The 17,462-nt window shown below is 51.2% G+C and overlaps 1 protein-coding gene across 2 annotated transcripts; it reads right to left on the bottom strand.

Moving 5' to 3' along the window:
* Nucleotides 1-94: 94 nt before the first annotated feature.
* Nucleotides 95-9,554, bottom strand: RBP3 (retinol binding protein 3). 2 transcript variants are annotated; one of them, XM_058696943.1, is made up of 4 exons: nt 6,389-9,554; nt 4,015-4,205; nt 2,349-2,491; nt 95-822 (listed from the first exon to the last, which is right to left on the bottom strand). In XM_058696943.1, exons 1-4 carry the CDS (start codon nt 9,434-9,436, stop codon nt 428-430), a joined length of 3,777 nt encoding a protein of 1,258 aa, XP_058552926.1. In that variant the 5' UTR covers nt 9,437-9,554; the 3' UTR covers nt 95-427. The 2 variants fall into 2 exon arrangements, with proteins under 2 accessions (XP_058552926.1, XP_058552927.1); XM_058696944.1 differs by lacking the exon at nt 95-822 and adding an exon at nt 1,323-2,169.
* Nucleotides 9,555-17,462: the final 7,908 nt, after the last annotated feature.

Below are 17,462 nucleotides of genomic sequence, written 5' to 3' on the forward strand. Positions count from 1 at the left end.
CTCCGTGCAAAAACATCTCATTCACAATCATTTTTATATTGCTGAAATGATACTACTGTGGATATAGTAGGGTAAATAAATCACATTAGTAAAATACACGTCACCTGTTTCTTTTTACTTTTTAAGAAGGTGGCTACTAGAAAAGGTAAAGTGACGTGAGTGCCGCGATCTGCGGCTCACGTCGTAGCTCGGTCGGATGGAGCTGCTCTAGGGCTTGGCAATTAAGAAGCATGGGTAGGAGGTACACCTGACTTCGCCTCCCCAAAATAACTACTATGGAGGGGGTTGCCTCTGAGGGGTGAGCTGCCTGTCCCTATGTGCTCAGAGATGTTGGCAATGGTGAAGAGACCATCGGGTGAACCGCAAGGGTGCCTTCAACTCTAAGCCTACCGGGGCTCAGCAGGTCCCTTTTCTGAACCCGGAGGCCTCAGGCAGGACCACGTGCTGGAGTGCCCTTGGTGTGTGGCCTGGAGGTCCCACCCATCCTGGGGCTCCTCCTCGCCCTCAGCAGAGTGTGCTGGAGCATCTCCTTGGCTCTGGTGAGGGCTCCCTCAGCAGGGACAGCCACGTGGGGCACCACACCCACCCCTTCCCAGGAGCTGCCATCCACAGCCCCCACTGAGCGGGCCGTGGGGATGGTGATGTAGAGATGAGTGTCATCCACGTGGTAGGTTTGTGGTGGCTGGCAGCCCCCGCTGGTCACTTCCCCGATGACCAGTGCCCGGCCCAGCTTCTTCATGATGTAGGTAAACTCCTCCGCGGCGCCGGCTGTCAGCGCGCTGGTCAGAATGGCCACGTTCTTCTTGGAGCCGTAGCGTTCACCTGGAAGACAGAGGATGGGGAGTCCAGTCAGCACTGTGGGGCACCTGCCTTCTCCGTACTGTGTGGACCCGCAGAGAAGAAGGCCTGGGATTTGGTTCTGTGGCCTTGTGTCCACATGCAGGGCATTCCTTTGTGAGCCCCAGTTCTGCAAGTGTCAAATGGGGCTACGAGCGTGTGCCCCATCTCCAGTTTGTAAGGGCTTGACAGCTGCTTCACGCACTTCTGGCACTTTTATCTTTGAGTGACGGGAAAAGCCTTGACTCTCCCGAGGAAAGGATGTGCTTCCTCTTCATGAATCATAAGAATGCCTAACCTGCCAGATTCTCTTTTCACTTTGGACTCCCGGAAGACCCAAACTCGTGGCTTCACGACAACAGCCCTCTAGGGCAACGATGTCCGATAGAAACACAACGTGAGCCAGAAAGTGAGCCACAGATGTCGCTGCAAGTTTTCTAGGAGTCACATTAAACAAGAAAAAAAAAAAAAAAGCACAGATGACATGAATCTTAACCATATTATATTTAACTCAACATATCCAAAACAAGTTTGTCTCAAAAATGTAATCAGTAACATTGTGGAGATATTATACATCTTTATTTTTCCATGAAAAGCCCTAAAATACCTGGTGTATATTTTACACCTGTCACATCCCAATTCATATGAGCCACATTTCAGTGCTCAGTGGCTGCATGTGGCAAGCGGCTCCCATACTGGACATCATTGCAATCTAGGACCCCATGCTCTTGCAGATTTGAGTCTGTTTGTAACTCCTGGTTTTGAATACTGTTTGAATTTACAGTTCACCCGGTTCTAATTTTTATTTACGTTTTGCAGTATTTGTGAATGTGTGCCCTGGAATCTCCCTCGAATCCTTGTGTGATAAGGAAGTGTACAAATGAAAATTGTGGGGTGCTTTTCTGGTCATATGCACCCTTCCTCCCACTGCTCTCCCAGCCCCTCGTCGGATGGGAGCGTAGGTTTCTTGGTTTGTCATGCTGAGCCAGGGAATCAGAGTGAGCCTATCACCCGTGATGGGGACCACGAGAGCCCTGGCTCTACAGAGCGTAGCGCCTGTGCAGGGCAGAGACCCCATCAGAACCACAAACTTTATTCAGGCAGGTGTGCTGAGCTGCTGCTGACAGCTCAGGGAGGATGAGCACCAGAAACTCTGTGGGGTTTGGTGAAGGGCAAGGGTCCTTCTAATTCTGCTGTGCCTTGCATGCTGATGGTTGTCGTGGCCAGAACGGAGGGCATTTTGGTTTTAGAGAAACTGGCATTCAGATTTGGGCGCTTCCACTTATTAGCTGGGTGATGTTAGACAAGAGACTCGACCTAGTCAAGGCTCATCTAGAAAATAAGCATAATGGTAGCATTTTGTAGGGATTAAGAATCATATGTAAAAGTGCAGTGCATGCAGAGCTTTATATTCCATTTACTGTTACTTTTCCCTGGACCCAAGCTGTCTTTCCCTGATTTTCCAGAAGCTTCTAGAATGAGAACAGGAAAGGGAAAGCATCTGTACATACCTGCGAGCCGGGTGTGGGTCCAGAGCTCACTGACAGAGTCATTGGGCCGGCTGTAGATTTTGTCCAACAGAATTGGAGGACCTTCATCAAAGAAGTAGGAGCACAGGGCAGAGATGGAGGAGGTGGGGCCACCGATGTTGAACCTAAGGGAAGGGAAGTGGGGGTCATTGGGGCAGAGCTCACAGGGAGGCCCTCGGTTCCCCTCTGAGAGCCTGGGACCTTTGCCCTGAGGAGGACACTAATTCCAGGCAGCCTCCCTGTCCCATCTTTCTCCTGCAGAATTCTGTGGTTGGCATTTCCCAGAGTACAAGTCTCTTGAGAAATTTCAAAACACTGGTGCCATACCTGCCCTTTCTGATCACATATTAATACATTATGTGATACATATTGTGTCCATTACATTAAAGGCTCTGACAAGTCCTGCAGTCATGAACTTGCTGATAGATTTTCCTCATTTACTGACCATAGACTGCTCTCCACACCCATGCTGCCTGTGAGGACACCGCTTTCCTGGCTGCATTCTCTATAATTTCATAAGACCCACTGGGCATTTTTGTTCAGGTCTCCTAATGAGCTGCTACTTAGTACAGCAGAGTGCTCAGAGTTGTGGAACCACACTGGATGGGGAGTGGAAGAGTGGGGGAGGGGACAACCTGTGCCTGTCCTAGGACGTTCGGATTTGCCCTGTTATGTGAACTCTTTGGGACCCTGTCTCCTCATCTGTGAATAAGAAGTGTGGGCTGGTGATATGATAGGAGTCTCTTCTGGTTGAAGGTCTAGGGTGGGCCAGCTGGGTTTAGGGCCTTTGAACTCAGTGTCTGAAACTCCAAACCTCAGGTTAGAAGGGTCTGGAAGCACTCTGTAGGCTGGGCCACTTCCTCTTTTACAAATGTAGCCACAGAGCCCTGGGAGAGGTTTTGGAGAACAAGCCTCTGAGATCTGGAGCCCTCTAGTGACAGACAAGAACCACAGCTGAGCTGCAGACAAGCAAGTCATGACTTGGCCAATTCTGGCAGCCTGTCTCCTGCAGCTGCAAAGTGGGGTTCTGTCTGTATCCCTGGGGGAGCAGCCTGCCCCTCCCTGTGTCCATGGAGGCAGGGGCCTGGTCGCTGGGGGTGGGTGTTCTTCCACCCACTCCAGGAGGGAGGTCTCTACCTAAAAGCGTCCCTCCACCAGCCATTTTGTGATGCAAAGAATTCTTTTTGCCACAATAGTGGCTTATTTTCAAATTCTCTTGGGGACTCTGGCTTTCCAATTCTCATGATCAGGGTGGTCACGGGCTGACTTTGTATGACATAAGAGGCACAATGCAGGTGGTGGCCTAGCTAGCTGTCCCAAACATGACTGATCACCAGAATCATCCGGGGTGATGCCTTTCAAATACACAGATGACTGGGCCTCACCCCGGAGCTTTAGATTCACTAGGGTCACGTTAAGCCCCCAGAATCTGTTTTTAAAGTCTCCCTTCCCCCTCTCTCTCCACTGAGTCCTATGGCCAGGCAAGTTTGGAAACCACAGGAGTAGCCCAGTGATTCTCAGCCTGGAATTAACACTGGGATCATCTGAGGAGCTTAGAAAGATCACCGATGTTGGGGTCCCCCACGGCCAATTACGCCGGAACCCCTGGGTTGGCTGGCCAGAGACCTCTGCCCCCCCAGCCACTGACCTCATGTCAATGATCATGGCATCCGTGTGCACGATCTTCTTCCAAACATGTTCCACCAGCAGCTCTGACACCTGGGTGAGCAGCTCACAGTCCCCAAACGTGTCAAACCTCAAGTAGCCAAGGTTGTCCTCAAACACATTAGTATGAAAGGAAAACTTGATCAGGTCCTCAAAGACTTCAGGGGAAGGGATCTGAAAAAAATGGGTGGGGGTCCAGCTCAGTGTCAGCAGAGGAGCAGATGTTACAGCTCAGGAAACCGGGCACCACAGTTTTCCTTTATACGTGAAAGATATTGAGGGTATGGGAGGGAATTAACATTTCTGAAGAAGGTTTCCGATGGAGCGCCTAGGAGGTTATGTGGGTGGTGGGCCTAGGATGTGGACCCAAATGCGGTTGGCAGACTCCTTACAGAGAATGTTCATGCATGTCAAGCCCACACCGCGGTGTCCAGAGCTGCAAGGCCCAGGCGTGGTCTCCACTCTGACTCCCCTGACCTCACCAGATACCTCCTGATGGTTCTGAGTTCATCTTCTTCCCTAGGGCTGGGAGGGAAGACATTAGCTAGCTCCTGGGCCCCTGAACCTTTAGAAGGGGGTTTGGCCCTGTGCTGAGCACATTACAGCCCTTACCATCACCATGAGGGCACCCTATAGCATCCCCATCCTTTCAATGAGGACACTGAAGCACAGAGTGATTAAGTAACTTGCCCAAGGTCACACAGCCAGTAGGTGGTGGAACCAGAAGCTGAATCCATATGTGACTCCAAACCATGAATCCTGGCGATGCTGGAAAGGAGTGAGTCCTCGATTTGGAATCTGGTGGCCCTGCGAGTCTAGCACAGTGCTGGCACATTCTAGGCTCCCCCAACATGTTTTGTGCCTCATCTTCTCTCTCCAAGACTGCTAGAAGGACACAGGCTCTGTGGGCCGGAATGTTAACTGGGACACCCAGCCTCCAGGGTCTGCTTTGCCCTTAGTCACAAGCTCTTCAGCCATGGGTCACACTCCTCTGCACCCCTCTGGGTTTCCATTTCTCTTTTTGTAAAACAGGGATGATGATTCTGCACTAGATGCTTCTGGTGCCCTTGGCCCTCCTCTGATTTTTGCTACAACCGCTCCTCACCTGACAGGGCCTTGCCTCCAGCACACCCCTGTGTCTTTCCATTGTCGATTTCAGGACCTTCTCCAAGCTGCCTCAGAGTTTGAGAGAGTTCATGTCCCCAGGGGGACCTTTAGCCAAAGAAGGACAGGAACTGCTGGGTCCCGTCTGTAGATGGACGGCTCCAGGAAGCCTTCCCCACACTTGTTAGGGTTCTATCGGAATTTTAGGAAGCAACAGCTTCCATAATGCCCTTTCCCATCAGCTTTTCCTCCTTTCCTATCCCATTCTCCCTGCCCCCTCACTTCTGCTTCAAAGACGGCCTCCCACCTGAACTGCCTCCATCCTAGACCTCCTTTCAAGGGACCCTGAGACAAATGCTGCCCTGACTACTTGTGACTCTGCCACAAAATCACAGAGGATAAATGATGTGGAGAGATGTTGTAAATACCGCTTCCCGATGAAGCTCTTAGCTTATGGGAGTGTCTGATGAATCCATGGCCACTGGTCTAGAGAACTTCTCTCTCATCCACCCAGCAGCAAAACTCCTCAACCTTGATTTACCTTTTCAGTGTTTTCCCCAAATGCCATTGCCGGCTTCGAATATACTGACCACAATAGCCTTGCTCGGAATTTGCCATCCAGCTGGCCCTTGGACCAGACTGCACGCCCACCAAGTGCAGCTCCTTCTGGATGCTTTGCATCGTGGGAGGGGAGGAGAAGGCAGGTGGTGCCTGACCACTGCCATGATTCTCCAGGCTGTGCACCGTCAGCACCCCTGACCATGCCACAGCCTGTGTCTAGGCTCCATGCTTTAGCTCTGAGGCAACTGTGAGGCCAAGACCTCTGCCTGCTCCTCTCTCTCCATCTGAAACCCCCCGAGGCAGGCAGATGGTGAGAATGAACACAAACCCCGCATTTCCAGGGGACGAAACCATAGTGACTTCTCATGACCTGACCTTTTCGCCAACACTGATGATGAGAAGTGCTGCAAACATTTGCCTTCCACCCCGCCAAGAGTGCCACTCCTTCTATACCAGGGGTTTTCAAACTGAGTCCTCGTGGGTTATCAGTGCTCTACAGAGGTGCTCAGGGACACCAGAAGAAGAAGGGATGACAGGATGAGAGGAAGGGAAAGATGTGACTAATGAGAACTTAAACACGAAAACGAGTCTGGAAGCGATTGCCCGGCACTGTGCACAGAGCCCTGGATGTGCAGACAACCGGTCGGCTCATGGCTGGGACTGTGCTAGGCTCAGTCTCCCTTGTGTCTCACCTGCATGGGCACAATCCCAGGAATGCGGTCCTTGGCATCCTCGGGGATATGGGCTGTCTTCAGGTGTGGGTCTCCGGACAGCATCTGCAGATCGGCCCCCAGCATCTCAGCCAAGGCCCCTTCTGAGGTCACCCTTGAATAGCGGCTCTGCATACGGCTCAGTTTGGCCGCCATCTTGGCCCCCAGTTCAGGGGAGGCATAGTTATCGGCTACCAGCTTCCCGGCTGTCTGCAGCACAGTGGGCACCTTGGCCCGCAGGGCCACTATGTCCCGGGCTGTGGAGAGGGCCTCACTCATGGGCACGGTGATGTCGGGCTCCACCCCAGCCAGGTCCCAGGCTTCGCCTGTGGTGGCGCTCAGGGCCATCTGCGTGGGCATGGAGGCGTATAAGGGGCTACTGCCCACCTGGTAGATGCCCACAGAGAGTGCCCCTCCAGCTGTGGGCTCCCCAATGACGGTGGCCCGCTGTAGGTCCTGCATGGTGTGAGCAAACGCCTCAGCTGCCGACCCGCTGATGTGGCTCATCAGGATGTAGAGGTCTTTGTGCGGGCCGTAGCGCTTGCCAGCCACCTGGGGCAGGGTCCACACTTCCGTGACCCTCGAGGTCGCCCTGTCAAAGACAGAGTAGAGGTGCTGGCGGGGCTCTGCTTCAAAGAAGTAGGAGCAGAGCAGCGGCACAGCCGTGGAGTAGCTACCAGGGTTGTATCGCAGGTCGACAACCAGCGAGGCTGTGTCCACCAGCCTCTGCCACACCAGCTGCACCAGCTGTGGCCCGATGGCCTTCACCGTCTCCAGCTCGGCCATGGCGTCGAAACGCAGGTAACCCAGCCGGCCAGGCAGCACCTCTGTTTTAAACAGGGCTTCGATGAGGTAGGAGACCTCCTCTGGGGAGGGCACGACAGGGGGTGGGGGGGGCACCTCCTCGGCCACCATCTCACCGGGGCTGTGGAACACCAGCAGACGGTGGTCCCCAGACATCTCCTGCAGGTCGGCCGTGAGCTGGGAGGCCAGTGACTCCAGGTCCACGGCGGTGCGGTAGGCCCCCTGGGCCAGCTTGGCTCGAAGCAGGGCACTGGTCTGCCCGATGACCTCTGGCCGTGCATAGTGAGCCTCGACCAGGTGCCCCGTGCCCTCCACCAGGGCCTCCAGGCTGCGGTGGAACTCCAGCACCTCCTGGGCCCTGTCCAGGGCTTCCTCGGCCAGCACGATGGCGTCGGGCACCACGCCACCTCCCAACCAGCACTCGCCGTGGTTGTCGATGAAGGTGAGCACGGGCACGGTGAGCACCAGGCCACCCTCCGGCGTCTCCAGCAGGGGCACCGTGCGGGTGTGCAGCAGGCTGCCCGCGGTGATCTCGCCCACCAGCGTGGCCCAGCCCAGCGACTGCATGAGGAAGGCCAGCTCCTCGGCCGCGGTGGCGGTGCGGTGGCTGGTGAGCAGGTACACGCCGCGCTGGGTGGGGTAGCCCTGGCCCAGCAGCTCCATGCGGCTGAAGTGCTCCTGTGTGATGTTGGTGCGGCGGTCATAGGTGGTAAAGAGGCGCACGGAGCCGTTGTCGGGGCCCTGGAAGTAAGACAGTAGCAGGGGCACAGCAGAGGACGGCCCCCCGGGGTTCTGGCGCAGGTCCACGATGAGGTGCTCTGTGCCCCGCAGGGGCGCCCACACCTGGCGCACAATGTAGGGGCTTAGCACCTCCAGCACGGAGGCATCGGCGAAGCTGTCAAAGCGGAGGTAGCCCACGTTGCCCGGTAGCACCGACACCTGAAACATAGAGACCACCAAGGCCTGCCGGGCAGCCTCGGCTCCGGGCACCGTGGGGACTACCTCCGGAGGCTCGTCCTCACCAACCTCGGGCCCAGAAGAGGCGTCCTTGGCCCTCACGGCCCGCACCAGGAGCCTGGGGTCCTCAGACACAGTCTGTAGGCCAGCGTTGAGTTTGGTGACCAGGTCCTCCTCCGAGACTACTGCGGAGAAGTCCATGTTGGCCAGGTGGTGCAGCAGGCTGGGCACACGGTCCACCAGGGTGTAGTAGGTCTGCAGCGCCTCCTGCAGGCGCCGGACAACTCCTGGGAGGGCCCGGCGCAGAGTGAGGATGGCCAGGGCTTTCTCTAGGGCCTGCTCGGCTGGTGTCCCCACACAGGGCAGCACCCCACTGCCCTCCCATGTCTGGCTGCCCCCTCCCAGGGGCCCTAGGGACCTGGACACGGGCACAGTGAGGAAGAAGTCAGACTGGCCTATCCTCAGCTTCTGGAGGTCCAGGGCACCCCCCACAGTCCGCTCACCCACCACGATGGCCCTGCGCATCTGCTTGAGGATGTAAGTGATGTCCTCAGCCACGCCCCCAGTGTGGCCGCTGGTGAGGACCACCACATCCTTGTCGGCACTGTACCTTTCTCCCAGCACCTGGGGCAAGGTCCAGATCTCAGTGGTCGTATTGGAGGGACGGTCGTAGATGGTATCCACGTGCAGGACCGTGTTCCCTGGGTGCAGGTAGGAGATTACGTACGGGATGCCGGAAACGTGGCCCCCGGTGCAGTGCCGGAGGTCCAGCACCAAGGCAGAGGTGCCCATGAGCTTCCTCCAGACGCTGGCCACCAGGAAGCCCCCCAGCTTGCTCACCACCTCCTGGCTTGGGATGTCGTCCACACGCAGGTAGCCCACATTGCCCTCCAGAACCTCGTGGCGGATGCCCTTCTGCAGCCGGGCAAGCATTTCCTCTTTTGTGAGGTTGGTGAGTGCTGGGGCTTGCCGGGGAGCCTCGAGGGTGCTGGGCTCATATGAAATGACCAGGCGAGGGTCGTTCAAGGAGCTCTGCACCCCAGTCGTCAGCACATGGGCCAGAGTCTGAGGGTCCGAGATGGCGAGGATCTCACGACTCTTGATGGCCTGCTCGATGGCTTCCTGCATCCCCATCAGGTTCTCTGGGAAGCAATAGTTATCCAGGAGGACCTTGGCCATGTCCAGCACCAGGCTTGGCTGGAACAGGTGCGTGGGGCCAGCCAGGCCACAGAGCAGCATGGACAAGAGCAGGGCCCATTCTCTCGTCATGGGGATCCAGAAGGAGAGCTGGCTCCCAAGCAAAAGCTCCCTTGACTGTGCGTAAGGCCACGGCACCGCCCTGTGCGGCTGCCTTCCTCCCTCGTCCTTCTCAGCGGGTGGACAGAAGGTCCGGGGCTAAACTCGGGAGTTGGGGTGCGGCTTCCAGCTCCAGTAAGCCTTTAATCCTGTCTAATTCAAGCGCATCAGCCCTGGGGACTGGGGAGAAGGGCCCGAAGTGGTTTGACCCAGAAGGTATGTTGGCTCTCATGCTACTGTGCTATCTTTGTGTATAGTAATCTGAATAACCACCGTTTATTTGCAGTGCCTGCCGCATGCCGGACTCCGTGCTTCATGCTTCACAAGGTGACAGTTTTCACCAGAGCCTTGCAAAATAGAGCTGTTAACCTGCTGGAAATAGCATCTTCCCACTACACTGGGTGATCCACGTCTCTGGAATTAGGTAGAGCTCACTGGAGGCCCGGCTCCGCGACTCACTGCTCTGTGGCCTTAGGGAAGTATCTTACTTATTGTGTAGACCACGTGAGAAAATATGTGTAAAGCATTTCACGGTTTCAGGCAAGACGGAAGCATTCCATCGCTGATAAGTTCTCCCTGGTAGGTATTATCTCTGCTGTAGAGCTGAAGAAATAGATCTCAGTAGCTTACTGAAGCCCATCACCTTAGGGGTGAAGGGGACATTGAGAAGAAGTCTGGGGGGACTGCAGTCAGCCCAGACAGTGCAGAGGCTGAGTCTGGGGCTCCCATCTACTTCAGGGCTTGCAGCTTTTTTCTATATCTTGGTAATGCATCCAGGGAATTGGGGTGGTCCCCCCCTCCCGCCGCCACAACAGCTTTCAAACAGTAGGAATACGATGTCCGGACCTCCATGCAGGATGTGGTGAGTGGGAGGGGCGTCTGCCTTCTAGACACCATGGGACCAGTGATTCTAGGTCAGGTGAGGTTAGCTCTGAGACCTGACAAGTGTCCATTCTCCTGGCTAAAGAAGACCCCCTGCTGGGTAAGGGCTCAGCTATGGCCCACTGCTTGCAGGAAGAACCCAATTGCAGGACTTAGGTCTCTGTGGTCCCAGACCTCACAGGCATCCAGATCATTCCCTCACCTGCACAGAGCATACAGGCCTGTCTCAGGTGAACAGCTGGACTCTTAGGCTCCCAGATCTTGCTCCTTGGCATGGAAGGGACATGGGTCCTGCTGAGGGCTGATTTGCCACAGATCTCCAAGTGTATCTGCCATGGAGCCCAGAGTCTAGAAGCCCTGCTTTGTCTCCGCACCCCTCGGAGGGTGGGCACTTTCCATATTTATCAGACAAGCACGGCTCAAACTGCACAGCCAGGAAGAGCGCTGGGAGAGCGGCCTGCCTCCACTCTTCTCACTTTGTCCTGTTATTGCCACCACACACTTCTTGAGTCGTGTGGGCAGCAGGCAGGCACACATGTGTCCCTCAGCAGGCACCCCCGCAGGAGGTGCCCCGGGAGACGGGGGGCTTTCTCAGCGCCCCTGAGAACCACAATCCGCTCTCTGGAAATCGTTGTCTGAGGATGTTTACCAAGTGGTTTATGAAAGCCAAAGAGGTCAATTAGCTAAAACAAACATGTTTTTAGCTCATTAGGATTTGTTTAATGCCCAAGTGACATATGGTCACATCACTCCACTATTTGCAGCCAATGAGGTGAGGCTGATTTATTATAACAATAAGGCCTCCTTAGTCCCTACTGGGAAGATTGGGCCTTTCACTCTGGCCCCAACTTGGGGAATCACGTCTCAGAGTATGCCATCCTGGGCCTCTGAGGGTACTTCTCTGTCATTGCGTGAGCTCAGGCAAAGCCTCTGGACCAGGAAGTACAGAGGATAAAGACAATCAGGAAAAGGTCCTTCTTTGGGGAAGGCACTTCTCCTGGACATTCCTTAAAATGCAGCCTCAGGATGGGATTCCTGCAGCTGTTGCTGGGCCCTGATTTGTGGGGATGGCCCAGAACCTCGCAGAGGATGTGGAAAACAAAATGAGGGTCCATTTCAAGTCATCAGGGGGGCAGAGTTAGTGCCTGCAAGGGGATGTGATGTGTCCTCTTGTGGGTGTGGGAGAAAATTCTGTCCCCAAAGTTCTCCAGTCTGTCCAGGAACTAGGAATGTTCTCTGGTCCCCAGGTGAGGGGGAACATAAGTACTTGGCAGTCAGCTAAGGACAGTGTACCTCAGACAAGTCCACAGTGAAATCCAGGAGGAGAGAAATTCCACACCTTCCCATCCAGTCCTTGCTAGCCATCAGTCTAGGGGGCTACCGAGAGTCCCATGTGACCTTGGGTTGGATTTTGGAGTTGGGATGAAGTCAGAAGCCCCTGCCTCCCTGTCACTTGCACAAGCAGCCATGTGGGCAGAGATGTCAAGAGTACAAGCTTGGGAGCCTCTCCCCTGACCAGCCCTACTACCTTCTAGGGTAGAGACCTTTATTAACATGACTGCTCTGTGCCTCTGCTTCCTTGGAAGGGAAACAGGATAAAGTTTGCATTGTTGCAACAGTGTTGGCAGGTGTAACAGAGAAGCTGAGGACTCAGTAGAAGTTGGTGAGGGGCAGCCTATGATCAGAACTCCCCTGTGGGGGTGGGGAGAGATACCCCAGCAGGCAGAAATTGCCCTCGGGCCCCTGGCATATGGAATGTTTCTGAGACCCCAAACCTTCCATTGGCCTCGGTGTGTCTGGAGAATCTGTATGCCTGAGAAAAGCTCGGGCTTAGTGTTCACTCCAGAGCACAACCCGCAGTGATCCAAATGTCAGATTAAAAGGGGGATGAAGCACAGAAGATGTGCTGTTGGGATGGTCACATGGAACATGCCTGGAGCCTGGGCAATCCAAGAAGGAGCAAATCACCTGTTACATTACAGATTCACTTTTTGCTGTGGGCAGAGGCCTTATCTCTGTCTATTATCCATCCATCCATCCATCCATCCATCCATCCATTGTTTGATGTTTATCTTCCCCTCGATGTTCTTTATGGACATTTTCAAGCAGTACAGCCAATACCCATGTACTTAGATTCTAACATTGACATTTTATTACCCTTTCATTATCTCACCTCTATCTCTCTGACCCTCTCCCTAAATCTCAAACCAACATATTTTTTTTTGGATGCATTTCAAAGCACGCTGAATCTTGTCTTTATTTTAATCCTTTTTCTTTCTACTCTTTAAAAAATAAGAGTGAAACATACTGCTTTTTACAAGTTAAAGAATTCATAAATGTGTGAACAATCTTTTTCCAAAGCCATTCTAACCCAGCCAATAATAATATGTATTATACATACATAAATGCTTAATGTGTAGCTGTCCTCACCTTTCTCTGCGTTCATACATGGAAGCACATATGCAGGAGATGTATTGTCCATTCACCCATGGACGCTTATCCATCTGTCCATTTGTTTAGTGTTACCTATGTATACATAGTGTCTATACTGCATACACATAGTAGTTTGTATCTCGTTTTACTTACTGAAGCATACAGCAGAAACAACCTTCAATGTTGAAGCCTATACATAAAGTTCATCCTTTTAATGGTTGCATCGTAGTCCTTGATAATTTACTGATCTTTTGCTTCTGTTTTTTGCTTCTATGGTTATAAACGTTCTCAAACATGTGTTCACAAGGACTAGTGCTTCTTGTTTCTGTAGACTAACTGTCCAAACCTTGGCTCAACGAATCAACGAGTACGTGCACTTGTTCACTTCAAGTTCACTTATCATAAGTTCACGTGCACTTATGATATTTTCTTTATCATATTTTCAGTAACTTTTAAATTATCTAATAAATGTGTATTTTTTCTGTTTTTTTTTAAACCATGTAATTGATGTATAATCGACATACATTGAACTGCCTGTATCTGAAGCATACAGTCTGGTTTTTACATGTGTATTCACCCATGGAGCTATCACCAAGATCAAGGTCATGTATATTTCCCTCTCCCTCTGTTTTTCCTCATGCCTGTTTGTTACTTACCCCTCACCCCCTTGCATTTGCCTTCTGTCACCACTGTGGGTCAGTTTTCATTTTCCAGGACTTTAAATGGGATTATAGTATGTGTACTGTTTTTTTTTCCCTGTCTTTTACTCAGCATAATGATTTTGAGGTTCGCCTATGTTGCTGAGTTCACCATTCGTTTATTTATTTCATTGCTGAGTAGTGGTCCACTGTATACCACAATTTTTTATCCACTCACAGGTTGATGGACTCGCAGGTTGCTTCAGTTATAGAACTGTTACAAATGCAGCCGTAGTGATTGTTTAAGTAGAAGTCTCTGTGTGGGTATATGTGTTTATTTTCACTAGAACAGAATATATGTCTAGCATTTTAAGAAATAACCTGTTTTCCAAAACTTAAACTTATACCAGCAGCGTATGAGCCTTCTAATTCCTTCACGTCAATGCCAACAATTGGTATGTATGGTCAGACTTTTTGATTTTAGCCGTTCTAATAGGTATATGGTGGCTCCTCATTGTGATTTTAGCTGACATTTCCTTGATGACTAATGGTGTTGAGCATCTTTTTATATATTTATTGGCCATTTGTATATATTCTATGATGAAAAATCTGTTTAGGTCTTTTGCCCATGGGTTGGGGCGGAGGTATGTCTGGGAGTAGAATTGCTGGGTCATGAGGTAATTCTCTGTTTACCTTCTTGAGGAACCGCCAAACTGTTTTCCAAAGCAGCTGCACCATTTTACCTTCCTGCCAGCAACATGTGAGGGTTTTGATTTCTCCCCATCCTTATCGTCAACACTCATTCTCATCTGGCTTTTTGATACTAGCCATCCTAGTGAGTGTGAGGTAGCTTTGATTTGCATTTCTTTAGTGACTAACAAAGCCCGCTATTTTTTCATATGCTTATTGGCTATTTGTACAACTTCTTTAGTGAAATGTCTCTTTGAGTCCTTTGCCTCATTTTTAAATTAGGACAGTTGTCCTTGTATTATCGAATTATGAGCACTTTTCACATGTTTTAGGTACAAGTCCCTTATCAGATATATGATTTGCAAATAGTCCCTCCTATTCTGCGGGTTATCTTTTCACTTTCTTGATGATGTCCTTTGAAGCACAAAAATTTTTAATTTTTTAATTATGTCCAGTTTACCTGGTTTTTCTTCTGTTGCTCTTGCTTTTGGTGTCATACCTAAGAATCCTTTGCCAAATCCACGGCCGTGAAGATGTATCTTTCGGTATTCTTCAAGAGTTTTATAGTTTTAGCTCCTATATTTATTATGTCTTTGATCCATTTTGAGTTAATCTTTGTATATGATGTAAGGTTGGGGTACAACTTCTTTCTTTTGCTTGTGGAAGTCCTGTTTTCCCATCACTTCCTCATTTGATCTTCAGTAGTGGACCCAAGGAACAAGATGTGTGTGTGTGTGTGTGTGTGTGTGTGTGTAGAGAGAGAGAGAGGGAGGGAGAGAGATGATTTATTTTTAAGAAATTGTCTCAGGCAATCAATTGTGCGGGATGACAAGTCTGGAATTTGTAGTGCTGACCCCTGCAGGCTGGAAACCCAGGCAGAGTTTCTATGTTGAAGTCCTGAGGCAGAACTTCTTCTTCATCAGGAAACCTCAGTCTTTTCTCTTAAGGCCTTCAACTCATTGGATGAGTCCCACCCACATTATACAGGGTAATCTGCTTTACTTAAAGTCAACTGATAGTAAATATTAATCACATTCACAAATACCTTCCAGCAATATCTAGACTAGTGTTTGGCCAAACAGCTTGGCACCAAGCTTTGTTGACATAAAATTAACCATCATTGTTGATATTGTGATATTGTTCCCATTTTATAGGTGAAAACACTGAGTCCTGGAGAGGTCAAAAGTCTTCTCCAAGGGCACAGTAAGTAGCTGAGTGAGAACTTGAACTGAAAACGAGCTCCAAAAAGTCATTCAGCCCTCACATCCACACGAGGACTTTCTGTTTGTTCTGAGAACAGTCTAGGCTCAGAGAACACTTGAGTACTCTGCAAACAGGTTCCAGAAAGAACAGTTTCATCGACCACAAATACACACATACTGCAAGTGACTTGAATTTCTCTAAAACCTAAATTCCTCATTCCACTGCCCCTGAATTTTTAGCCCCAACGGTGCCCTACTTCTCACCAAATGAAGTCAGACGTAGATTTCCTCAGCTCTCTTTCTCCAGATGTCCAGAATGGCTTGGGCTCACTCCTCCATCTGTTCTGCCAAGGCCTCCAAGAACCACACTTGCGTTAGAATGGCCTCTCCTCTTTGGTGATCCTGTGAGAGTTTGCTTCATCATCTTCTATCCTCAGCTCTTAACAATGTACTGTGTTACCCTGTCTCCCCAGGACTCGGCAATTCAGGGGTTCGGCCCAGTGCATGGCCTAGCCTAACTAGTAAGGACGGCCCATCTCTGCTGGTTTTGTGCGTGTATGTGTGTGTACGTGGGTATGCACGTGTGTGCACACAGATACTTGTGTGTATTTGTGTGCTCACATTTGTGTGCACGAGATCACACTGTGCTTCTGAGCATACGCTCCTTGCTTAGGAGCACACTCTGCCCGACAGACTGACCACATGGCCTAAGAACAAGCAGGAAGCTGGTCCACACAAGTCCGGCCCACAAAGCCACCAGGGCAGGGCCACGCACTGTATTGCTTTTCTGTGGCTCCTGTAACAAATGACCACAAACTGAGTGGCTTAAAACAACTGAAATTTACTCCTTTTCAGTTCTGGAGGCTAGAAGCCGGAGATGAAGGTGTTGAGAGGGCCACAGTCCGTCTGGGGCCTCTAGGGGACAATGTGTTCTTCACCTTTTCCGACTTCTGGTGACTGCACCATTCCAGTCTCTGTCTCTGTGGTCACCCCCCACTCCTCCTCTTCTGTCTGCCCTCTTCCCTATCTCGTGAGAATACATGTGATTGCATTCAGGGCCCACCTGGATAACCCAGAGTGTGGCCCTCTTCTCGAAATCCTTCATCACATCTTTTGCCAGTAAAGTGATAGTCCCTCTGTGCCATATATGGTCATACTCATAGGTCCTGGGGTCCATGTTCAACCCACCACAGGGCCGAGCCAGGCTTGAGATCTTGTTAAGTGATGCCACAGCCCCTATGCCCTGTGTCCTCTGGGTCCTGTGCAGGGTGCCTCACTGAAGTCCGCGGTCTGTCTCTCCAAAGGACCCCTCTGCCTTTCCATCTTCCATCAGCCCTGGCTGCTGCTGTCTCCTCGGTGATGTCGCGTGCTTCCTCCAAATCTCATATCTTTTAACATCTAATTTCAATTTCTCCAAACAAATGACGTTTAATGGAAACCCTGTAAGAGGGAAAGACAAAAGTGATCAGAGGCAGAACATAGGAAGTGAAGAATTTAAAAGCAGCTCACATTCTGCCTTAATGGCAACACAATTAATAAGAACAATGGTCGTTGTTGTCTGCAGCTGGAAGGTATTTTTGCAGATCTGGTGAGCAAATTCATAGTCTGAAGAAAGAATGCTTGATGGATCTTCATGGAGACGACTACCAGTGTTATGGACTTGCATTCCCTGGGTGGTCTGTAGGACAAGAAACTTCTAACGTGGGAACCCCCCTGGGGGGCTGGGAGATGGCTAGTCTGCCTGTGTCAGCATTTTCAGACCCATAAATTTTTTTCCAGTGTAGCCAATATGCTGTACTTCATCCATTCTGTATATTAGGAAGGCCCAGGATTGCCCCTAGAAAGGCTGCGTAGGGTAATAACTCTCACAGGCCCTTCCCATCCAGGATCCTGGATTGGTGGGTGGCCCCAGGGCCCCACCCATAGGGACAGCTGTGCTTTTGCTGCTGGACATGTGTTTGGGATTTAGCTGGTAAGTTGGGACATACGCTTGTTTCAGCTTATTCTCAGTTTCCACTGCTTTCTGTGATTTGTGTGGCACATATCTGTCAGTAGGTTCCCACACAGCACACTGCTCACTGATGCTAGTTCACAATTTCCAAGAGAGGAAGTCTTGGTCAAATATGTTGTTAGAGTCTTGCCGTGTTTTTTCAA

Source organism: Neofelis nebulosa, chromosome 13, assembly GCF_028018385.1.
Source record: "Neofelis nebulosa isolate mNeoNeb1 chromosome 13, mNeoNeb1.pri, whole genome shotgun sequence".
Lineage (NCBI taxonomy): Eukaryota > Metazoa > Chordata > Mammalia > Carnivora > Felidae > Neofelis > Neofelis nebulosa.